Source organism: Bos grunniens, chromosome 27 (assembly GCF_055505025.1).
Source record: "Bos grunniens cultivar Pamir isolate PY7600 chromosome 27, Bosgru_T2T1.0, whole genome shotgun sequence".
Classification (NCBI taxonomy): domain Eukaryota; kingdom Metazoa; phylum Chordata; class Mammalia; order Artiodactyla; family Bovidae; genus Bos; species Bos grunniens.
In genome coordinates, this window is record NC_141191.1 from 18,230,840 (window position 1) to 18,256,342 (window position 25,503).

General features: G+C 47.1%; 2 protein-coding genes across 10 annotated transcripts in view; one reads left to right on the forward strand and one right to left on the reverse strand.

Moving 5' to 3' along the window:
* Window positions 1-20,198, reverse strand: part of FAT1 (FAT atypical cadherin 1) — a 125,998-nt gene extending 105,800 nt beyond the window's left edge. For 6 of the 9 annotated variants that reach the window (XR_015156156.1, XR_015156155.1, XM_086380155.1 and 3 more), the window contains exons 1-2: window positions 20,062-20,198; window positions 760-4,042 (exon numbers count right to left, since the gene is read on the reverse strand). Coding sequence is in view for 7 of the 9 variants with exons in the window: in XM_086380155.1 (XP_086236281.1) it covers window positions 760-4,024 (3,265 nt within the window). In the remaining 2 variants the exon portion in view is untranslated. The other 3 variants (XM_086380150.1, XM_086380149.1, XM_086380151.1) reach the window with 3 other exon arrangements.
* Window positions 17,186-20,167, forward strand: LOC147343600 (uncharacterized). The gene is made up of 3 exons (XM_086380417.1): window positions 17,186-17,766; window positions 18,079-18,248; window positions 20,030-20,167. The coding sequence occupies exons 1-3, from the start codon at window positions 17,186-17,188 to the stop codon at window positions 20,092-20,094; spliced, it is 816 nt and encodes a 271-aa protein (XP_086236543.1). The 3' UTR covers window positions 20,095-20,167.
* Window positions 20,199-25,503: the final 5,305 nt, after the last annotated feature.

Consider the following 25,503-nt stretch of genomic DNA (forward strand, 5'->3'; position numbering starts at 1 on the left):
AAGCAGTTAAATTAGAGGTATGTACAAAATGCAAAATAATACATATATACTCTAGCATAAATGGCTGTCCTGGATGTTCTGTTTTTAGGTCCTCATTCCAGGAGGAAGGATGTATAACGGAGCATTGTTACCACTTCCAAAAGACATTAAACAACAGACGATAACACGTTATTTCACTTTATCCCCACAAAAATCTTTCAGTAAATTGGGGTGCCCCCATCTTATAGGTGGAGGAAGTCAATTTTAAGAGGATAATCAATTTGTCCAAGACCATCAAATTAACAGCTGAGAGAGCCACGATTCAAAGCCAGGTCCCTCCAACTCCACCTTCTACAGCCTCCATCTGCTGTTCAAACGAAACCTAGAGAACGTACACGGTCCTCTCTCTGTAGGCTCCCTTACTTGCGGGTGTGCACCAACATCTGAATAGCACGCCAGGCAGCGGAGTGGTCGCCTATGTCTGCACCTGCACCAGCTGGAGAAACTTCGGAAGGGCCTCTCAAGAGTTACAGAAAAATCACAATGAAGCTTTTGATAAGATACAGAACAAACCTGGAGGTCAGGATCAGGGGTCATGGTTTCAATTCAGGTTCCTCTGGTTCCATACTACACAAAGACACAGGCAACAGGACAAAAAGCATGGATGTGCACTGCGCCCTAGGGGCCAAAGGGGAACTGTGAAAGAGTCAACACGGGGGACATTTACTTTAGAAAGAAATGAGAGGGAAGAGCAAGCCAGCGTAAAGAGAACACACTCACCTGTTTCTTCATCTATTCTGAAAACACCAACACCAGAACCATCCCGAATGGAGTAGTGGATCTCCCCATCTCTTCCCATGTCCTCATCACGAGCGGACACCTTCATGACTGAAGAACCAAGAGGGGCGTTTTCTTTTACCGCACCCTTTTCCACGAAGCTGGGAAACACGGGCGGATGGAGGTTCTCATTCACGTCGATGACCTCCACTTCAACGTAGCAAGTGGAAGACAGAGAAATGGGCTTCCCTTTGTCTTTGGCCCTCACCGTGAGGTTATATACCTGCTTCTTCTCAAAGTCCAACTGCTGTATGATCCTCACGGCTCCGCTGAGCTTATCCACATCAAAGTTTCCTTCTCCGTGGTCCAGGAGACTGTACCTCACTTGACTAGACTGACCCAAATCAGGGTCGTGGGCCTCTAACCACATGATTATGGTCCCTTCTGGAAGGTCCTCTCGAACTTTCACGCGGTAATTAGGGGGAATAAACTTGGGCGGGTTGTCATTCACATCGTCTAAGGATACTTTGAGAATCACCGTAGAGAGCAGCTGGGGTTCTTCCCTGGCTTGATCCCTGGCTTCAACCTTTAAGTAATGCACCTGCTGCTCCTCACGGTCCAAGGGGTTCAGGATTTTAACCACTCCAGTCACGCTGTCGATTGAGAACTTGTCTGTGTCGGTGAGAATAGAGTACCTCACGTGTCCGTTTGGCCCCAGGTCTTTGTCTGTGGCTTCCACCTGGATGATTTCACTGTTTATCTCTTTGTCTTCGCTCACTTCAACAAAGTAGCTCTCCTGTAAAAATTCAGGTGGATTATCATTGGCGTCCAGGACTCGGATCTCCAGCAGATGCCACGCCGCCCTCTGTGGCAGTCCCAGGTCAGACACTGTGATGTTCAGGGTGTACCTGTCTGTCGTCTCACGGTCAAGGGGAGACAGGATTTTGAGCATCCCCGTTTCCATGTCCATAATGAAGCAGCTATCTTCATTTCCTCCGGAAACGGCGTAGACCAGCTTCCCGTTGAAGCCAGTGTCGAGATCAGTAGCATTCATGACAAGCAGGCTGGAACCCACAGGCTGGTTTTCCTTGACCTGGATCCCAACTGGAAGAGTACTTCTGAACTGGGGCACGTGAGCGTTGACAGAGTGGGAGTCAAAGAAGACGTCCTCGACCTCTCCCTGGCTGTGCAGCTTGTTCGCCTGCAGGAGTTTCTCCGCCAGCATTTTGGCCACGCCCGTCTCCTCACACTGCAGGCTGACCGGCTTGCGAAGGGCAGCCACGGTCATGTTGATGTATAACGGGGTGGCAAAATTCTCTCCATCTGTAGCCGTGATTCTCAGGCTGTGAAATGACACCTTGGCCCCTAAGCCATCCATCAGCGACTGCTTTAATGACAGTACCCCGGAGTTGGGGTTCAAGCTGAACAAGTCCAGTTCATTTCCAGCCTCGATCTGGTATCGCACCAACTGAAGTTCATCTGCATCGATAGCAGAGACGGTAGTTATCTGCTCCCCAACGCCCAGATCCCTGGGAATCGTTCCTTCACAATTTATCTTCTCAAATAGGGGTGTGTTGTCATTCAAATTATTGAGAGTAAGGGTGGCAAGGATCTCAATCTCCCGGCGGTAGGGCGAGCCCCAGTCTGATGCGCGAATCCTCAGAGTGTAAACCCGTGGCATCAGCTCATAGTCCAAGTTTTCTGAAGTACTCACGGCGCCTGTGAAATGGTTAATGACGAACGGCACGTGATTTAAGTTTGCAATGCTGTAAGTCACGTACCCGTTCTCACCCTCATCAGGGTCTACAGCGCTCACACTCATGACCGTAGTACCAATGGGCACGTTCTCATCAAAAGATGCTTTGTAGGCTGTCTGAGTAAATTCCGGAGGGTGACTGTTGGCACTCAAGACTTTAACCAAGACTCTGGTCGAGGCTTTTCTGTCACTGGTTGTGACTTCGAGTTCAAAATGGGATGCCTGCTGTCTTTTCAGGGGTTCTAAGATGGAAATGAGACCAGTGTTGTGATTCAGACTGAATTTAGCTTTTCCAGGTGTGCTTTTAAAAACATACTTCAAATGAGGGTAGCTAGGCGTGGCTTTTACCATGACCACAGGTGTGTGGGGAGGAGCGAATTCGCTGATTTCTGCTCTGTAAACCTCCTTCTCGAACCTGACCGGCCCCGCTTTGAACCGTGGCGAAATCACATGGATCACTTTCACAGAAGAGAACTGGGGAGGAGTTCCTTTGTCTTTCGCCTGGAGCGTCAGGTTGTAGCCGAAAGGATGACTGTCCCAGTCGATGGCGCCAGTGGCTTTGAGCTTGTATTCTCTGCTCCCTGGAGAGGACCTCACTGTTCTGAACTGCTGAAGGAGGTCTCCCGCCACAATGCTTAAAGAAGCGACCTCCCCATTGACACCCTGATCGCAGTCGTCCACGGTCACGATGGCGTACGTGGGGTCCCTGTCCAGTTCGGACGGTGACGAGGTCACGGCTGTTATCACGGGGGCACACGCGTTGGCCTGCTCTACGTGAACCGTGAGCTTGGCCATGCTGCTGATGCCGCTGCTACCGTACAACTTCATGCCGCGGTCCACAGCGAGAATCTCCATCTCGTAGACACTGGTCTCTGTGTAGTCAAGTCTGCCCGTTAAAACAATGGTGCCACTGGTGGGGTGGATGGCAAACATGTCTGTTCGGTCTTTGAAACTGTAGTAAAATTCTCCATTGGTGCCTATGTCTGCATCCGTGGCACTGACTCTCGCGATACTGGTCCTTATGGCTGTGTTTTCAGGTAGAGACACGCTGTACGAGGTGGGGGAGAAGAGGGGTCTCAGGTCATTTGTATCCAGCACTTGCACTCTGACCTTTGTTCGTGCTTCAGCGTTAGTATTTTTTTCCACTGCTTTGACAATCAACGTGTAGTGGTCTTTCACTTCTCTGTTGAGAATAGCTGTATTTCCTCCTTTGGTCCTTATTCTCAGAAAGCAAAAGTCTCCAAGAACGTACTCTTCGGCTTTGAATAGGTTTTCGTTGTCTCCTGAGATGATTTTGTACCTTAACTCCCACAGTGGATTTGTCATGTAAATACCCATCTTTACGGGATGCCCCACGTAGGTTTTCGCTGCAGAGTTTTCATGCACTGTGACATTGTACTGGAAATGTGTGAACTGCAGGGGCATCTCTTCCAGCGTTCCGCTTCCATCACCATCTCCGAAATGCTGGAGGAGGCGCAGCAGAAGCAGAAGCGAGGCCAAGTGCCTCCCCATCGCTTAACTGTCAGGCACCTACGAGCCAAGCAAATAAGAAACATTACTTCAGGGAAATGAACAAAAAGTGTACATCTTTTCTTGTTTCAGACCTCACATTTTAATACAGCATTCGCCATCTACACAGAATATGAGTAAGTGCAATGGTTTTCCAATAGAAGTATCAACACTGCTAATATTTCTAGAATTACTAAGGTCAAGAACAATTTTCAGTTTATTGACTCCAACGATCTTAATGACCATCTGCCAGCTGTAACAACAAAATTTATTCCTGCACTTCAATCTTGAAGGTAAGTATGCTGCTGCTGCTGCTGCTAAGTCACTTCAGTCGTGTCCAACTCTGTACAATCCCACAGACAGCAGCCCAACAGGCTCCTCCATCCCTGGGATTCTCCAGGCAAGAATACTGGAGTGGGTTGCCATTTCCTTCTCCAATGCATGCATGCTAAGTCGCTTCAGTCATGTCCGACTCTGTGCGACCCCACAGATGGCAGCCCACCAGGCTCCTCTGTCCACAGGATTCTCCAGGCAAGAATACTGGAGTGGGTTGCCGTTTCCTTCTCCAGAAGGCAACTATGACTGCTAAAAAGGTACACAAAGGTCTGTTTAGTCAAATCTATGGTTTTTCCAGTAGTCATGTATGAATGTGAGAGTTGGAGTATAAAGAAAGCTGAGCACTGAAGAATTGATACTTTTGAACTGTGGTGTTGGAGCAGACTCTTGAGGGCCCCCTGGACTGCAAGGAGATCCAACCAATCCATCCTAAAGGAGATCAGTCCTGGGTGTTCATTGGAAGGACTGATGCTGAAGCTGAAACTCCATGACTTTAGCCACCTGACTCGAAGTACTGACTCATTTGAAAAGACCCTGATGCTGGGAAAGATTGAAAGTGGGAGGAGAAGGGGACGACAGAGGATGAGAAGGTTGGATGGCATCACCGACTCAATGGACATGAGTCTGAGTAAACTCCTAGAGCTGGTGATGGACAGGAGGCCTGGCGTGCTGCAGTCCATGGGGTCACAAAGAGTCAGACACGACTGAGCGACTGAACTGAACTGAAAAAGGTACACAGTGAAGACTCTTTCCATTTGGTACAGGTGTGTGCATGCTCAGGCGTGACCAACTCGTGACCCCGAGGACTGGGGCCCACCAAGCTTCTCTGTCCATGGGATTTCCCAGGCAAGGATACTGGAATGGGTTGCGATTTCCTTCCCCAAGGGATCTTCCCCACCCATACGTCTCTGTGTCTCCTGCACTCGCAGGCAGAATTCTTTACCACTACGCTATGTGAGAAGTCTTTGTTTACATTAACTTACATGAAGTGAAAGTGAAAGTGTTAGTTGCTCAATTATGTCTGACTCTGTGACTCCATGTACTGTAGCCCACCAGGCTCCTCTGTCCATGGGATTTCCCAGGCAAGAATACTGGAGTGGGTTGTCATTCCCTTCTCTAGGGGAGAAGGCAATGGCACCCCACTCCAGTACTCTTGCCTGGAAAATCCCATGGACGAAGGCTGCAGTCCATGGAGTCGCTGAGGGTCGGACACGACTGAGTGACTTCACTTTCTCTAGGGGATCTTCTTGACCCAGGGATTGAACCCAAGTCTCCTGCATTGCAGGCAGATTCTTTACCATCTGAGCCACCAGGGAAGCCTACATTTCCTTGTATACAGTAAATTAAGTGCTCAGAACCTCATGAACTTAACACTATTACAGTATCCTGAGCATGAGAAGCTTCGGACAACTAAATCAGAACAACCAAAAAAACTCTCAATGGTGGTTCTATATAACCTCCCATAATGACAGCTTACAATCTCATTTCAAACTTTATCCTGAAATTATATTTCTTTATAAGAATGATTAAGTTCACTCCCTACATAATACAAGGGTTTAGCATCTCATTTGGCACTATATAACTATTTAAAGGTATTAAAATAATTATATCATCAAGTTTAATACTAAGGTCATTTCTGAACCAACAAACTGAGCCAAAAAAAGTCTGTTCAGAAAGAGAAGACCACTAGCTTGCTGTCCAACAGAACCTGCCCTCTCTCAACCAGGGACGCGGATCTTGGCATCAGCACTGGGGTGTCATGACTGCTGCCCACAACCAGTACTCAGAGGGCCCACTGTCTTCAGGGCTCTGAATAACCTGTCCCCTGAACACAAAACACAAACACATGCAAACACATGTAGAGGGGCCGGATCAGCAAGGTAGCAGGCACTGCAGAGGGCCCAAGGGTGAAGCAGGAGGAAAGAGCACATTTGAGAAAGGGGTGCCCTGAACCAGCAGCAAGGCAGCCAAGACCACTGGGCTGGGGCCTGGCTGGGAAGCAGGACAACTACCTTCAGACCAACTGTTTCCCTAGGGGCCGACATCATTCACTTGGTAAATCAAGGCAGCTTCACAAGAGGACAGGACTGTGGCCCTGAGAAGGACCTCTCCAATGAACACCCGGGAAATGGGACTGCTCCCTGAGCTGAGAGAAACAGCAGGCTGGAGGGCTGGCCAAACAGCCAGGGAATTAGCATGACAACTTAAATTCAGAGGAGCTTAACTCAGCGACTGCCAACTTTGCTCCATGAGTCATTTCATTAGGGAAAAAAAAGGAAAAAGCTGATATGCTGAAAGCAATTAGACATTTAACTGATACTGAATCACGTTGAAGTCGGGCAGCCTAACTTGTTCTTTAGTGACCGCGTCTTCTCACCAGATCAAGTCAGGAAAGCAGACAGATTTTTGGCCTCTAGAACAACTGATATTTAAACAAAATAAGACAATCTTTTCCCAAAACTCTCTTAATTTGGTCCACAGATCTAATACTCAAGGGAAATTTGAGGAGGATGCAACAATCTGGTGATTTTATCAAAATAAGTAACAACTTTGATTCATGACTGAATTCAACCTACAGGTATCGAGAACCCGAAAGCAGACAGACTACTGTGCTGCACTTGGTCGCTCAGTCGTGTCCGACTCTGTGACCCCATGGACTGCAGCCCGCCAGGCTCCTCTGTCCATGGGATTCTCTAGGCAAGAATACTGGAGTGGGCTGCCATGCCCTCCTCCAGGGGATCTTCCCAACCAGGAATCAAACTCAGGACTCCCACACTGCAGGTCGATTCTTCACCATCTGAGCCACGAGGGAAGTCCATGAATACTGGAATGGGTGGCCGATCCCTCCTCCAGGGGATCTTCCCGACCCAGGAATCAAACCAGCATCTCCTACATTGCAGGCAGATTCTTTACCAGCTGAGCTACCAGGGAAGCCCAGACTGTGCTAGGTACATGGAATTCAACAACTCATAGAATTATTTTAAAAGGCAAAGATCCTGATTCTGAGGCATTTACAAACCAGGGATAAGATGTAAAGAAAATGCTTTAAAAAACCATTAAAAAGATGATGTTTGCACAAGCACCTTTATTTTAGAACACAATGTTACTATCAACAGTATCCACTTCACAACAAAATCTCAATCCAGGATTCTACTGCAAAATACTTTTGCTTAATTCTACAAATAAAATATTATGGAGTCATCAAAAAGAGTAAGACAGTACTCTATACACTGACATGTAAAGAAGTCTAGATATAGTAACAGGGAAAACTAAACCCATCCCATTTACATTTGCAAAAAGGAAGGGGAGATAAATACGTGCATAGTTCATGGATGTGCTTAAAAATGATTGAGAAATTCTGAACGGATAAGAATTAAACTGTTAACAGCAGTAACTTCTAGAGAATAGGCAGCTGGGGGGATGTTTACACCTTCACTTTACTATGTGAATTTTTAGCATACATACATATATATATATATACACATACATACATACAAACACTCACATACACACATTATCGTGAATTCACTTTTCTTTTGTTATTTGATTCATTCAACACCTTTTTAATGAACACCTACCATACCCATTTTCCCCGACGGCTCAGCAGATAAAGAATCTGCCTGCCAATGCAGGAGACACAGGAGACTCGGGTTTGATCCCCTGGAGTAGGAAATAGCAGCTCATTCCAGTATTCTTGCCTGAAAAATCTCATGGACAGAGGAGCCTAGTGGGCTCAGGTCATGGGGTTGCAGAGAGTCAGATAGTACCAAGCATGCAAGAACCACTGTGCTGGACCACCACGTCGGGAATCATTCTACATGCTGCTGATACATACGGAGAAGGCAGTGGCACCCCACTCCAGCACTCTTGCCTGGAAAATCCCATGGACGGAGGAGCCTGGTGGGCTGCAGTCCATGGGGTCGCTAAGAGTTGGACACGACTGAACGACTTCACTTTCACTTTTCACATTCATGCACTGGAGAAGGAAATGGCAACCCACTCCAGTGTTCTTGCCTGGAGAATCCCAGGGACGGGGGAGCCTGGTGGGCTGCCGTCTATGGGATCGCACAGAGTCGGACACGACTGAAGCGACTTAGCAGCAGCAGCAGCAGCTGATACATAAGTGAACCAAACTATCAACTCCTCACGGAAGGTACAGTTCCTGGTGAGAGTCAAACAAACATGGAAACAAAGAATCTGTCAGAGGCTGATGATGAGTGTTAAGGAGAAAAATAAAGTAGAAGCAAATAGAGACGGTAGTCAGAAACATGGAAGGAAAAGACAAAAATGATGCGAGTTTCTCAACCTCAGCCGTATTGACGTTCGGGGCAGATAATTCTTGACTGGGGAAGAGAGGCTGTGGGACAGAGAGCTGCCCCAGGCATCCTTTGGTATTAAGCCTGCTCTCCACCCAACTAAAAGCCTACAGCCTTTCCTCCCTGCAGCCCCAGCAAAAGAGATGTCTGCAGACAGTGCCAAATGGCCCCTGGAGCTCAAAGTCATGTCCGGGAGAGAAGTGCTAGTTAGAGAAACCACAAAGAGACAGACGGCGGTGGCTTGGCACAGTGGGTGAGGGGAGAGTAGCAAAGCAGATCCTTTCTTTAAGTATGCCCGACATTTTACAATACCTTTAGATTGTCAGAAAAATGACAAAGACAGTTTCCCCACTGATAACATCTCACCTGATGATGGTACACTTGTCACAACTAATGAACTAATATTAACACAGTTAGTCACTGTCTCGGAGAAGGCAATGGCACCCCACTCCAGTACTCTTGCCTGGAAAATCCCATGGACGGAGGAGTCTGGTAGGCTGCAGTCCATGGGGTCGCTAAGAGTCAGACATGTCTGAGCAACTTCTCTTTCACTTTTCACTTTCATGCATTGGAGAAGGAAATGGCAACCCACTCCAGTCTTCTTGCCTGGAGAATCCCAGGGATGGGGGAGCCTGGTGGGCTGCCGTCTACGGGGTCGCACAGAGTCGGACACGACTGAAGCGACTTAGCAGCAGCAGTCACTGTCTAGTCCCAATGCCCTTTGTCTGTGCCAGGATCCCAGCCAAGACAGCCACGTTATATTCAGTCACCATATCGTCTCAGACTCCTCTGGACTGTAACAGTTTCTCTGATTTGCCTTGTTTTTCATGACCTTGACAGTTCTGAGACGTACTGGTCAGGTATTTTGTAGACTGTCCCTGGACTGGAATTTGCCGGATGTTTTTCGCATGATTAGACTGGGGCTATGCATTGAGGGGAGGTTGAGCAGGGGGGCGTGGGGGGGTGAAGTGCCATGTTCATCACATCGCCTCGGTGCTGATGCTGACCCTGGTCACCGGGCTGACACAGGGCTTGTCTGCTTTCTCTGCAGTGGGAGACTCGCTCCCTGCTTTCCCTACTGTACCCTTTGGAAGGAAGTCACTAGGCAGTCCACCAGTCAGCAGGAGAAGAGTTCTGCTACATAAATCATTTGGAGTTCTTCTGCAAGGGATATCTGCTATCCTCTGCTAATTATGTCTTTATCATTTCTTCTGATCAGTGTGGCTTCATGGATAAAGGGTGATTTGTAGGACTTTGGATGCTATTAATACTACAAGCAAAATTAAAACAGGCGAGTGACATGCTGGAATCTAAAGTGAAAGGTTATGACCAACCTAGACAGCATATTAAAAAGTAGAGACATGACTTTGCCAACAAAAGTCTGTCTAGTCAAAGCTATGGTTTTTCCAGTAGTCATGTATGGATGTGAGAGTTGGACTATTAAGAAAGCTGAGTGCCAAAGAATTGATGCTTTCAAACTGTGGTGTTAGAAAAGACTCTTGAGAATCCCTTGGACTGCAAGGAGATCCAGTCAGTCAATCCTAAAGGAAATCAGTCCTGAATATTCATTGGAAGGACTGATGCTGAAGCTGAAATGCCAATATTTTGGCCACCTGATGCGAACAACTGACTCGCTGGAAAAGACCCTGATGCTGGGAAAGACTGAAGGCGGGAAGAGAAGGGGATGACAGAGGATGAGATAGTTGGATGGCATCACCGACTCAATGGACCCGAGTGAGTAAACTCAAGAGTTGATGATGGGCAGGGAGGCCTGGTGTGCTGCAGTCCACGGGGTTGCAAAGAGTCAGACATGACTGAGCAACTGAACCGAACTCAAAGTGAAAGGGTTGCTCAAGTACGAGGGTGGACAAAAGAAGGGAGGGTGGCCGGGGTAAAAGCTGGAGGGAGACCAGTTAGAAGACACTGCAGTAGACACTGTACAGGTTAGAGACCCTGGTGTCTCTGCCCCAAATGTGGTCATGGAGGGGGTGGGGAGGAGGGCGACATTCTGGATCCATTTCAGGACCCATTGATGAACCGGAGGGTAGAGGCAGGAGGAGAGAAAGGGGGAGACATCCAAGAAGATCCTGGAGATTGTGTGCTGAGCTGGAAGTGGGCTTCAGGTTCTGAGAGAGGGAAGCCTGAGCTGAGGGAGGAGCAGATGTTAGGGAGCACAATCGGGGGTTCAGCTTTGGACACGTTAGGACAAAAATGCCAACTGTTATCCAAGTAACTGATTTCCAGTCGGCAGTTAGACATGCAGGAGAGGCCCACCCCTGCAGACAGAAGCCTGACAGTGGTCAGAATGTGGAAGATACTATTAATATATTTAAAAGCAGAAAACTAAATGAGCTCACCCGCGAAGAGGACACCGACAGACAAGAAAGGAAAACCAAGGACAGAGCCCTGCTGTCCTCCAAGATGTAGGAGACAGAAGACGAGAGGAACCAGCCACTGGGGCAGAAGCAACAAAGAGTGGTTGACAATGCCATTGGTAAGTTAACAGATCTCTCTGAACATCTGAATCCTAACATGAGGACTTGGAAATGACCCATCTATACTGGCTGGTGCCCTGCGGATCCCTACACCACGGGTGCCCTGGACACCCCCACGGCACGAGGAGAAGGCTCAAGATGTCAAACCACTGCAGCGGTTTTTCCGCACAGCATCTCTGTGACCAGCAGCCCCTGCAGCCTCTGCAGCCCCCACAGTTCCCTCACAGCTGGATTCCCATCATCTCTCGCCCTTCACAACTCACCCACCGCAGTTCTCAGGGAACACACCACAGCTGGAATCAACTTTTGTGGCCATGTTCATAACAAAGACCTCTTAAAACCCTGAATTCACTCTGCAAACTTGGCTAATAGAATGCCACTGTAATCATAATAAACTATTAAATGAAAGGCTTTTCATCAGAAAGAAAAAAAAAAATCCACTTTCTAAGAGATAGTCTTATATTGTTGTTGCTTGGTCACTAAGTTGTGTCTGACTCTTTGCAACCCCATGGACTGTAGCCTGCCAGGCTCCTCTATCCATGGGATTTTCCAGGCAAGAATACTGGAGCGGAGGATCCAGTATTATTCCACTTCAGAAGTATTCTTCTCCAGAGGATCTTCCTGACTTAGAAAGAATGGAACTCGTGTCTCCTGTGTCTCCTGCATTGGCAGGCAGATTCTCTACCACTGAGACATTAGGGAAGCCCAAGAGATTAACTGTAATTTAACCAAGAACTGTGAACTCAGGTTTCACCTTAAAATGCCATGATCAAAGAAACTGTGGCTACTACTCTAGGTAAAACAAACAGCAAAGCTGGAAAGCGCACGCACACACACACACATACAAAAAATCTTAGAAAGATACCAATACCATTTCATCTAAAAAGTACATTATTACCCAGCGCTCACGCTTATGAAAATTAAACTGCAAAAACCATTTTAGCCAAAGGCTACACTTTTTATATTTAGAAGGTGATCACACTATTTGAACACACAGTAATCCAGGATTTCTTCTGTACATTTTCCAAAGTGAAAACAAAGAATGTTTATCTAGTTCAGCCTTTAAGGAAAAGGGCCTCAGATTGAAAGCTTAAGTATCTTTAGCACAGATTTCTGAAAATCCATATATAATAAAGATCATTTTACTGGTAGAAGTCAGGTATTAACACGTTCATGTTTCTTCATCAGCAAGACCTCCATGTAAAGTGTTTCAGTCAATTCCTGTGATCACACAGGCTTCACACAACAGACCACAGCCCCATGCTGAGAACATACTGCCTAAGTTTTAGATCAAGTATGCAGATCTAGTATTTAGATCTGAATCTTCTGAGTGAAGATTCACAAGTGCTAGGTGGGACCCAACACGATGCAATTCATACATTCTATTAAATGTTTCGTATTTATTATTCAAAGTCACAACTCTTATGCACACCATTAGCCATTCCAGCCCTCTAAGAGGAAAGCAGGATCAGACTCTCCATCCCACATACAATAATAAAATTACACAGAAATATTCAAGAATTTTGTGTTTTCCCTCATTATACTCCTATCTTCTATCTACCTCAGTGAGAATGTCACTAGAACTCAACTTATTACTGCAATTTAGAGCTTTCTGTTCTATTTGAATAGGGTCACAATTTAAAAGCATCTTCTGGAGATGTCTCAATAGTGAGGAAGATAACTGTTTTCAAAAAGAACTGTCATGAAGTTGTCAAAAGACAATAAGGAATGTAAACGATTCTAGCTTTTTGAAGATATTGTATATTAAATAAATGTTTAATGATCTCTAAAATCACTTAACAGGAGTCAATAAAGAGTACTGTTTGTCTTACAAAGCCTGCTTGTTACTCAGCTATAACCAATTCACAGCTTCCAGATGACATTCAAAACAGGAAAAAACCCTGCATTTTTCTAATAAATTATAATAGCCACAGAGAGTAATTGTAAAAGCTTTCATTCTCAACACTGAAAAATGAATGGGCAAGTCTTGTTTATTTCTGGGTGCGTACTAAATCCTTTTAAGCCATCTTTATACTTTTTTTCAGTAAAAATGGAGGTGATGGGTGGCACTATCAACCCAGAACTGGTATGCTTTGGTCTTTTTCTCTCGCCATTCATCAAACCACAAATCAAGTTCACAGCTAAGACTTCTACAACTTGCTTTGCATCTATGTCCTCTCTCTGAACCATTCCCCCCTGGATTCCCTCTTCCTGCAGACTTCACCCTAGCCTAACACGCACCCAATCCCAGATCCCTAGCTCACTGAGGTGCTATGACGGACTACCCTGACCCGGATGGATCTCTCTTATAACGCTGGAGATCACTGTTCATTTGGCCTTCTCCCCTGCTGGACTGTAAGCTTCTTGAGAGGAGGACACCTGCTTTGCTCACCACTGTTTACTGTATCTGGCTCAGTGGTTGGCACAGAGGAGATCCACAGATGGGTTCATCAATGGACAGACGGACGACGTTTGGGGATGGAAAACAGAAGGCAGGACTGAAGGGAGGCTGCTGGGAGGGGGAATAAAAGGAGGAATAACATGGGAAATTAACTCTTCCATCACTGTAAACCTAACAGAAAATCCAGGCCCAACCACTAGGCCAGTAACAGTACCGCAGACAGGTGCCCTCAAGGAGGCTCTAATTTCCAGCAGCTCAGAAAGGGGTCACCATCTACCTCAAAATGCTTCCAAAATGGCTACGGGCAACGCCAGATTAGTGAGCTTATTATGAAGTATTACGCTTGAACATTCCATGAAAATAAGAATTAAATAATTACTGATTTTCCTAAGTGGTCTGTAGAAGACATTTAATTATAGACGTATCTCCACATATATAATAAACCTTTCGAGGTAAGCCAGAATTTGGCCAATATAATTAAATCTCAGATTTAAAGATGATTTTTAAAACTTATATGCTGTGAAATAGATTCCTCATTTAATTCAATAGATTTTTCAAATAAAAAGTTGCTTTCAGACATGAGAAGAGGAAAAAACAGCAACTTACTGATGTTAGTTAAATGAATCATCTGCATCGCTCACTTCAAACACTCCTTACCAGCGCCTAAGGACAAACTAACACTTGCAAATTGAACAATTAGTTGAGACAAAAAGACATACCTTGGCTTCATCAACTATGTAATTTGGTCAAAAGAAAGCTTACCTATTACAGTTTCCTACTCATAAAGATTAAATAGACACCCAGCCTTCCAGCTTCCTGCTATTAAATCAGGTCCTTTAGGCCACAAATTAAGCCACGGAGACATTTAAGGCAATAATAATGCACTAATTTGATTCAGTTTACTGATTCCATGTAAAATCAACCAAACTTGGGTGGGAAAACAGGGATAAGAGAGTTAAAAAAGTCTGTAACATCTCTTTCACTTCTAGCATTCAAACAAATGACTACTTCGGAGACGACTTAGGAGCTAAGTCCAAACACATACACTAGCAAGGCATGGGACCAGGGCAAGGAAAACAGTATTACTTTGCACATCATTTTTACAGTCCTCTTTTGGCACCTGTCCATAACACGGATTTAAATGGTCTATTAACATGGTGGGAACCCACTAGGAGTACTTGTGTGTGTGTATGTGTATGTGTATGTGTATGTGTGTGTGTGTGTGCGCGTGCGCTCAGTCACTAAGTCATGTCCAACTCTTGGCAACCCCATGGACTGCAGCCAGCCAAGTTCCTCTGTCCATGGGATCTCCCAGGAAAGAATATTGGAGTGCGTTGCCATTTCCTCCTCTGGGGTATCTCCCCCACCCAGGGATCAAACTGGCAGTCTTCTGTCTTGGCAGGCAGATTCTTTACCACTGAGCTACCAGAAGTACTTTTAGTGACTAATTAAGACACAAATGAATACATATACAGGAAGCCTGAAATATTTTATGAAGTCCTCTAATAATCTTACTTCCTTTCAGAATGCCAAAGAATTTGGCTCATTTAAGGTATTCATTTTTCAAGAAACAGGTACACAATCACACACTTTACTCAGATCAAACCTATTATATCCATTGCTGTTTTTAAAAATTATGGAATGTTTTAAGCGCTTTTCACCCATCTTAAAGCTTAAATAAATAGCAAAGAAAAGTGTTAGTCACTCAGCCATGTCCGACTCTTTGTGACCCCCATGGACTATACCCCCACCAGGCTCCTCTGTCCATGGGATTCTCCAGCAATAATACTGGAGTGGGTAGCCATTCCCTTTTCCAGGGGCTCTTCCCAGCCTAGGATGGAACCCAGGTCTCCTGCATTGCAGGCAGATTCTGAGCCACCAGGGCAGCCCTATAGAAAAGAAAAGTCAAAGTGAAGTGAAGTGAAATCGCTCAGTCATGTCCGACTCTTTGCAACCCCGTGGACTGTAGCCCACCAGGCTCCTCCGTCCATGGGATTCTCCAGGCAAGAATACTGGAGCGGGTTGCCATTTCCTTCTCCAGGGGATCTTCCTGACCCAGGGATCGAACCCAGGGATCGAACCCAGGTCTCCCGCCTTGCAGGCAGACGCTTTAATTTCTGAGCCACGAGGGAACCCCACAGAAAAGAAAGGGAGACGGTAGTTCCACTTGTGGAACTAGAGCTGTCAGAAAACACTGAAGGCAAAGCCAAACATCAGAATTAACCTATACAGCTGGAGAAACCCCCACGTACTTGGATTTTATGAGTAACTGCAGTACTGGATATGCTGGAGAAGCACAACTAAGAATAAACTGAAAAAACAGCACCATCATCCAGTTTTAACACGTGCAGCTATCTTCTTAAAACTATTGAAACCTAACTCTGAACGTATGAAGCGTTAAGAATCGGCTTTTGTGAAAAATACATAAATAACTGAAGATCACTTGCATTTCAGATCTTTTCCAATTTTCATAATCACTGTAAATATCCAAGCTTTTTAAAAACCCAAAACAAAACAAAACAAAAAACCTCCTCTACTGGGCACCAGGGAATTGGTTAACAAAAGCTATTTAATGAAACCACAGTTCAGACACATGCGGAAAGAAAGGGGGAAAAAAAAAACAAACCTCTAACTGCATAGAAAATATTTATGAGTTTACTTTCCTAATGCATACAATTGCGTTCTTGTCTTCAAAGCTCCGCAGTTCACATCCGTGGGAACAAAAATATCTTCAGAGACTAAAGAAAGTTAGCTTCCTAGAGGAAAGCAGTTAGAGGAAAAAAACGCAAGAAAGAAGCAGAATCTCTTCCTTAAAAAAAAAAAAAAAAGACCTTAAAGTTTCACTTTCAAAAAAGCTAGAAACACCCTGACAGCACAATTGCAAATGTTTAGTCCGGAGATTTCTCAACCGCACCTATTCTAACTACCTTCAACCAGCTACCACTCAAACCTCATGGCAGCACTCCCCGCCACCCCGCCAGGGTACAAAACATCCAAGGAAACCGGCCACTCCATTTCAAAAACTCATCCCTCAGTAGCTGGCTTCTCCTCCCATCACACATACGCCGTGAAATCTCTCGCAAATCGGAAGCAGCAGCCGCGGAGCGAGATCGGCTAGGTCCTCAGCAGACACGCGTGTTACCGGAGGGGAGAGAGCCCGGAGCGCGCGCGTGAAGTTTCCGAGCTCCCAGGCGCCGGCGCGCAGGTTCTCGGCCCCGCGGGCGCCCGGAGCCCCGCGCCGCAGCCGCCGCTCAGATTTCCAGAATGGCTCCGGGGGCCAGAGCCGGGGCGGCCACCCGCCCGCCCGATCCAAGCGCTTGGATCGCTGATTACCAGGCAGGTCACGTCGTGAATTGCCCGCTCCCGCCTCTCCGCCTCCCCCGCGCCACCCGCTCGAACCCCCGGGGGCTGCCCTGAACTTTCCCAACGAGCAGGCGGCTGGGCACCTACCACCCATCCGGGGGGTCTCTTTCTCTCCATTCCGTTCCCAGGAGCCGGCGGGGCACGATCCTGGGCTGGACACTCCCGGGCAGGAGTCCCCCCGTCCCACCCACGCCGAGCCGGGTGGAAGCCCTCCAACCTCTCAGCAGCAAGGTGCCCGACCGATTGGCCGGCGATGGCACCGCGAGCGCCGCCGCGCCTCTCGCCCACAGTCCCCGGGTCCCTTCTGGCCTCCTTCCAACTTACAGCAAAGTTGGCCCCAAGTGGCCGCCACAGAGTTCTCGGGGGCGCGCGCCTCGCCGCCTCAGCGCGCCCCCGGGCGGGGTCCAGGTCGGCCGGGCGCCTGGCTGGGGCCGCCGCGCTGCATCGTGTCCCAGCGAGCGGCTTGCCCGCGCTCTCCGTGCGCCCCTACTCCAAAGCAGCGCCCGGCGGGCCGCGCGCGCGCCCCGCTCTCCCAGGCCGCCCGGCGCAGACACCCGCGCGGCTCACGCACCCGGCGCGGGGGATATCCCTCCGCTCCCGGCCACGCCCGCTCGCGCCGGCGCTCGTTTCTCCCGCGCGGAAACTCTCGACCCTACTTTCCCCCGGGCTGCCGGACATCCCCCAGCCCGCCAGGCCCCCGGGGCCGCGAAGCCTGGCCAAGGGGTCAGGGAGCTCCCGGCCGCTACAGCGACCGGCTCCTTGCCAGGAGATTAGTGAATGCCCAGGAAGATCTAGCGACACCGCGAGGAGAAAACAAATCGCTCTAGCGCCGAGGTTAGTTATGGCCAGCACACATTTGTGCAAGGAATTAATATGGAATGTTCCCTGCTAGGAGAGGGGAAACATTAGCTTAGCTCCAAAAAAAAAAAAAAGTCAGCTATGGGTTTAAAGAAAAAGCTTCCCACGCCTCCTCACCACCCCCCCTTTAGATTTCCGAGTACCTTGAGGGAATTTCTAAATCTGCATTTGAATGCCGTGGTTGCCGGTCTGCCCTAGCTCGGCGGAATCAAGTCTTAAAAAAGGTCTGAAAAGGAATGCAGTCTGATGGGAATCTACTTCCTTTTTCAATCTACACTGAAACCCCAGGAAAGTGAAAACGCTTCCTCCGCGACCTCTTTGTGCAGAGGTTAGACCGCGGAACCTCTCAGGCCCGGGTTACGAACCCCAAGGCCTGCCTCCCCCGGCGCACGCCCCCGGATCCCCAGGGCTGCGGGGACAAAAGGCAGCTTGTGCCGCCTCGTGCTCTTTCCCACCCGGTGAGTACAACCCGCAAAGCGTGAACGCAGTGAAACTCCAGGTTCTTTAGGGAGAAGGGGAAACCTCGGGGAACCCTCCCCCCACCTCCGCTAGCCCGAGCGCGCAGTCGGGGTATCCCAGGGCTGTGAGCCCATCCTCGGCGCGGGCAAAGCTCCAGGCGCAGGCTCAGCGCAGCCCGGAATGCTCCCGGGCGTAGAGAAACAGCCTGGGGAAGAGGGCGGACGTGACCTCGGAAAGTTTGTGGAGCTAGAATACGTTAACACTGTGAGGACAAAGAGAGATGATTTCCCCAGAACCGGTGGAGGGGGCTGCTGGAGGAACTACCAGGCCGATGGGGGCGAAGGAGTCTAGGGTTAAAGAGGGAAATGCCTTAGTTCAAAGTTAATGCAGCCTACTCTTACGCCATCTCAAAGACGGTGGTTAGAAAAAAAGTGTCTACCAGGTCGTGGCTGGGAAGGAGAAACCACGCCTGCAGAATGAGTGTGCTGATTCGCGGCACTAAGAGTATGTAGTGTATTCCCGGCGTATTATTTAGAATACACACAAATTCACACATCCAACAAACATCATCATCCAAACATTTGGCTAGGGCCATAACTGCGCAAAGCGCTCCCGGGGTTACAGGTCAGCTTCATACATGAAACACCTAGGAAGCAGGTGACCTGATCTCCAAGCTCAATTCGTTGGTGCCCCGGGCCGAATTCTAACTCTAAACGAAACACAGTCACACGCGAACGCCAACAGTTTGTAGGGGCAGTATGCGGGGTTAGGGGATAGGAGGGGGTGAGTAAAAAGGCTAAAAAGACACCATCCTATAACATACAATCACAAGATTTTGAAATGGCGCAAAAGAATTCCTGGAGAAAAAAATTACTATTCATTAATAAATAATACCGCTTACTTGAACTAAACATCTGTTGGGGAATCCCGATTTGCCGGCCAGGTCCACTGAGAAACCTAATTGCCTGGAAGAAGTCGCACTTTGTCGCCAGAGGAACAGCCAAGAGCCAGAGATGTAGATTTCAGAGTCCGGTGCTGCCACGTTTTTAACTGATCCTTTAGCCCCAAAGAAACGAAAAGGAGGTGCCTTTTAGCTACCCTCTAATTACCTTCACATGAACGAGAGATGGAGTTCAAGCTCCACGTTTGTCCTCTCAATAGTCAGTCCTCCCTAACCCAGTACCCATAGGTTCTGGGACATTAGGGGGATGGGGGCTGGGTTCCCCAAAATTAAATAAATTAAAAAAAAACAAAACCACTTTCTGCCAGCACCGCTTCTGTATCCAGTTCACCCACGCTGGTATTTGTAAATCAGACACAGAATGGGCCGGAGTGGGTGGTAAGTGAAGGCTAGGGTGACGGCCAGGGACCTCACGCCCACGTTCCATGAGCACCCGGCAGGTCCAAGTTCGCGGTCCGCGCGGAACCCCGCAGGGAGCGCGCGCTTCGCCGGGTGTCCGAACTAGAGGGCGCTGCGCCACTGCGGATCACGCGGCACGGAGGCGCCCTCCCCGCGCACCATTTCTATAATAAGTTACATTCGAAATAATGCACAAACGGCGTAGCTTTTCAAGTTCTTCTGAACAGTGCTCTGCAAGTATTTCACGAATTCCAAAACCTGTGCATACTGATCTTTGATTCCCGAGCTAAGCACAGCCTTTGGGGGTGGTGGGGGGTGGTAGGGTGCTGTTCCCCAAGCGGAAAGCCGGTAGGATGCACACGCTTCCCCATACTAGTCAAGCACCCTCACATTATTTCATTTCTGTTTAAACTTAAAAAGACAGAAAGGCTTGCACGAAAGAAGGAACTCACCCGTCCAGCCGAGTCCTCGGAGCCCTGCTTTAAAGTGCCGACAGCTCCGTAATCCCCACACTATCTGGATGTTTGTTAGAAGCCGTGTCTGAAGTACCAACTTTGCTTCTTCCCTGCGATCTTCACCATGTCCCCAGCGAGGGTGCGATCCGCCCGCGCCGCCCAGGTGGCCGCATCTCCGGAGGCTTACCGTCCTGGGGGAAAAAACTTGAGCAGCGAAAAAGGAGGCGAGTGCGCGAGGGCCGGGGAGAAACCAAGTTTGTCAGGACTTGTCCGGGCAGCCGAGCCGCGGAGTTTGGGAGTTGCGGCCGGGAACTGCGGCGGATTGCTGCCTCTCTCGGCGCTCCTCCCTCCCTCTCTCCCTCCCGGAGGCCGCGGGGGAGGGGAGGTGACGTCAGCGCCCCGCCTCGCCCCCCGCCCCGCGCCCCGGACCCGGGTGCTCCCGCGGGGTCCGCCTCCCGGACAGTAGCGGCGGCGAGCGGACAGGCTGGGCCGGCCTCCCTGCCGCAGCGGTGTCTTGCGGTCCCGACGGCTGACCGTCCGCCCTTCTGCACCGCGCCGCGTCTCCCCCGGCGCCGCCGAGCCCCGGCACCTGAGCGGCCCCGCGGCGCGCACCTCTCCGGCGGGCTTCCTCGCCGGCCTCCTCCGCCGGCGTTTCCCACGCCTCGAACTGCAGGTGATGCTCTTCCCCTTCTGCCGCTGAGATTTCGTCGCGACGTGTCGCCTGCCCGTTTTTTTTTTTTTTTTTTTTTTTTTTTTGCAGGGCGGAAGCCCGAACAACCTCTGCAGACTGGCCTGGACGACTTGTACTTTTCTTGCAGCCCTCCAACTTCAGGATGTGATCTGTTTTAAATACTTCTCGGGCTCTAGCGCTGTTTGTGGTCTGTGCGTTGAAAATCACGGAGCCATATTTTAACGTGCAAATCCTTTCCAAAGGCGCCTCCGTTTTTAGACCGTACTCTGAAGCATCAGAGGATCCGGGGAAGGGGTGGGGGGGGGCGGAGAATGGGGGAGGAGCCAATTTCTGTTTCTTACAAGTCATCTATCATGATAGGGGTAATACGAATTAATCAATCGTCTACTCATAATATAGGATCAGATAAAGGCAAACGCTGTTGAAGTTGAATTTGTAAGTGAAATGCGTCTTTCTGTGGAAGCATCCAGACTCCTTTATGGAAACATCCACTCCAGGAAAATATCTGCTGTGGAATATATATATTTTTAATGCCGCTAAAGTACCAAAATAAAAATCTCTCCTCAACAGCATGAAATTTCTAGGGAGCCATTTCTGTGAGTTTACACTGTCCCCAGAAGGTTGGCATTAAAATTCAAAGACCCCTGGAAAAGGGCTGGCGGCTAGGAACGGGTTCTGTTAATACCTTTGCAGCCATTGGTGTATATCTAGTGGTCAATTTAGCTTGTGTTATCTTTGAAAGGCAAAGAGCAAAACCCCTAGGACACAGGAAGCAAGGCAAAGACTTAAACAGTTAAGAGGAAAGACTATTAAATGTTGGCGCGTTGGGTGAACTTAGCCTAAAGGAAGTCATATAACTTCTCTACATTTCAGTTCCCTCGTCTTGATAAGGGCATGATAACAGTTTCACGTTGTAAAACTGTATTCTTGTGTTTTTCCATTTAAAAATGTTTACTGAATGTCATTTATTTGCCAGGGAAGCAGCATTCAAGCAGGGAACCCTTTTCCCCAACATCATATAAAGTGTCTAGTAAGCACATAGTAGGGGTTTCGCTGGTAGCTCAGCTGGTAAAGAATCCTCTCAAAATGCAGGAGACCTGGGTTCAATCCCTGGGTTGGGGAGATCCCCAGGAGGAGGGCATGGCAACCCACTCCAGTATTCTTGCCTGGAGAATTCACGGACAGAGGAGCCATAAGGGCTACGGTCCAGTGGGGTCGAAAAGACTTGGACTTGACTGAGCGACTAAGCACAAGCAGGTAGGAGCTCATCAATAGTCCTTTTCTTTCCCTCCGTGGTTCTTTGCAATGACTCGGGTTTCTCCTCTATACAATTAGGATGAATTTAAAGGAGGTTTTAAATGATTTTAAATGATTTCAATACGAGAGGGAGAGAAGGGCACCATAAATCTGCAGACCCAGGGGCACCCAGAAGGTGCCGGATTTCCGAGGGGGGAGGAGGAAATCAAAGGACAATTGACCTGAAAGGCCAGTCCATCGGTGCGGAGGACAGACGTCTGATGCTTCACCGTTTCATCTACACAGGCTCGCTCCTTTTATGTCAATAGTTGACATTAGAAATTGACCGAATATTACAAGTATTTTATGAGTAATATACATAAATTTGCCCAAGATGCTGCTGTGCAAGGCAACTTGGTTTGCTCTGCTCACCTTGGAGTTATCATAGGTAAAGAAACATTTTCCAATAGAAAAAAAAAAAAAAAAACCACGGAATTTATATATAAAATTGATGGCATTAATCGAAATAGGTACTTTTGAAAACAAAGTGAGGAGAGCAGAAAACTTTAAACAAAACTACACTGGGCTTCCCTACTGGTCCAGTGGTTAAGACTCCATGCTTCCACTGCAGTGGGCATGGGTTCCATCCCTGGTCAGGGAACTAACATCCCACAGGCAGAGCAGTGCAACCAAAAAATAAATAAATACAAATAAAGACCACCTCTGGACTTACACAGTCCAATACCACCAGCCACAAGTGGCTGAGTAAAGTCCAATCCCTTTGTGTCAGTAGCCACACTTCAAGTACTCAATATCCACTTGTGGCTAATGGCAGCTGTATTATTTAGGACCGATGAAAGAACGTTTTTTATCATGGTAGGGTTTTGTTGGACAATGTTGTTACAGACTTTGCTATTGTTTTTGGAAGGCTACATCAAGCATTATAATTTTGATACATTCAACACTGACTCACTTCCAAAGCCTTAAAAAAAAAAAAAAAAAAAAAAACTATCACAGAAAGATTCACTCATGTCCCAGATTTTATCACGTTACCAACAGTATGCTAAGTGAAATCATAAAGGATTCAAATTTTAATGACTTAGGTGTGTTTGGTGATTAAGAAATATTAACATGGCTTAAATGGCCTTTTCATTGTCTTCAACTATTGCTGAGTAGGAAAACCAGGGGGAGTCACTCAGTTTAAAGTAGAAAAGAATTCTAAGACATTTTAAAAATAGTCCTAGGGTGACATAATTGTAGGAAGGCTGACTGATTTCTGTCATCCCACCCTCTCTGCTCCTTTTCAGTGCTTTCTCATCTACACCCTCTTCCCCCCTACACTTCCTAAAGGTGAGGCATATTTTATCCTTTGCGTTCAAATACAGCTCTCCTTCAGGAGAGAGATGAAGCGAAGCCATTGCACTCTCCAAGGGAGCCATTGAAACAGACAACTAGTCCAGCGGATAAGAATCAGTAGTAGTTAACTAGGGGTATGTCTGTGTTCGTTTTCCTGGTCCCTTCCAAGTCCATTATAACAAGGGCTTTCTTAAAGCTAAACCTTAGTCGTAAAATTGTATTCTAATGGTGAAATTCCAGATGGCAGTGCCAATATTCCAGGTGCCGGGGGATATTTGGGAGTGTTACACTAGATGGCTAACTACTAAAAACAAACAAAAACATTTACCTTCATGTCAGGCGTAAATAGTATAGTAGAAAAGGCTTGTTTGGACCTTCTGTCCCTACAGATATGAGATCAACCTCCCCATGTGGTTTGGGAACAGATTCTGCTGGATATGTACCATCCAAAGCTTGTGACGCTTTCCCAGCTCAGTGACTGAAAGATTCCAAGTCTACCTTTTTGAACAGTAAGCAATGAATCATGCAGAAACTGTTGAAATACTTTCTCAATAGAGGCAGTAAAAAGAACATTAGATCCAAGGTCAATAAATCTGGTTTGAGTCTTGTCTTTGCCACATGAAATCTAATGTACTTTTCATTACTGAATTTTGGGAGTCTTGCTTTCCTTCATAAACATGCATTTCTAAAGCGATCTTAAAAAAAAAAAAAAAAAACACCAAAAACAAAAACCCACCTCGTCTGTTGTGAGAGACACAGTAAAGAATGAAGATAACTACAATATCATTATTTTCAAATTTACCCACTCTTTCTCCCCCTACCACTCCCTCTCTGCTACGAGGCTTTATATAACCAATAGTAATAAGTAACATTGACTTAATGCCAATTATAGCCTGAACTCCGTTCCAGCTTGTACATATGTATCATTTCATGTAGTTCTTACAAAATTCTGTAGGATATTAGCAATTAATAACCTACCTCCTCATTCCAGATGAAATAGTGAGGTTGAGGTAGATTGGATAACTCATGCTGGGTCATGTTTTGGACTGAAACTCAAGGCTGACTGTCTTCATAGCTAACACACTTGTCAACATAACACCCCCAGCTCCTTACACCCTACTCCTCATTTGCGCTTTATGAACCAAGGACTTTGTCAGCAATGTTGTTTAAGAAGCAGCCTAAGAGGAGAACAAAAAACTCACATGATGATTGAAGAAAGATGTTCCTTTGTACCAGCTGTACCAAATACAGACCAAAAAATTGTTTAAAAGAGGGTCCTTTAATCACCGAGCGAGCGTACCACTGATTTGGTCTCATAATAGATATGTAATACATCCATTATTTGTTTGGCTTAACCTATTTGCCTAGGTAGATATGCCAATTCTGGATCGCATTTCTTTGCAACTTGAAATCATTGTCAGACTTCAACTTATTTGGTCTGAGCAGCAAAAAAATATATACTAATAATTCTCACTAAATTCTGACAAGGATTATCTCATAGGATTTTCATGATCAGCATTTCAATTTATATTCTGCCTTTCGTTTTCCTGGTCTGGAACCACTAGGGTTTTTTCCTCCAATTCTCCTTTCCATCTTTAATTTATGCTTTTCCATATCTATACTTTTTTTTTTTTTTACTACCAAGATCCTTTTTCTGGTAGTATATTTTGGTGATAAAAACTAACCTGATATAGAGTCTAAGAGGTTCCTATTTGGGAAACAAGAATTGTGATGGTTCACCAACATCCTTTCTCTAACAGATGATCTATTTAAGCCCATTGTGGTGGTTCTGTACTCTTTGTCATGAGCAATAGACCAATTGTAGCCAATGAGATATCCGGAAGCATCCAGGATGTTTACTGGAGGCCACTGGGGGAAAAAATTCCTCCCTCCTAAGAGAGAGCCTCAAGACACATCATGTGTCCTGTGGATGTTGTCAGATCAGGATGTCATGCCTGGGACTGCTGCTGTCGTATCACTTGCTGAGGATGAAGCCTAAACTATCTCCAAAGGCCACCCCAACTCAACACTTCTTTGTGTGAGAGAGCATACATTTTCATTTTACTTAAGGTGGATTGTGTCAGGATTTGGCTTACTTTTACCTGACTTCATCTCTGGCAGCTAGCCTTTAAATGCCATATTGAAAGAAAAGATAC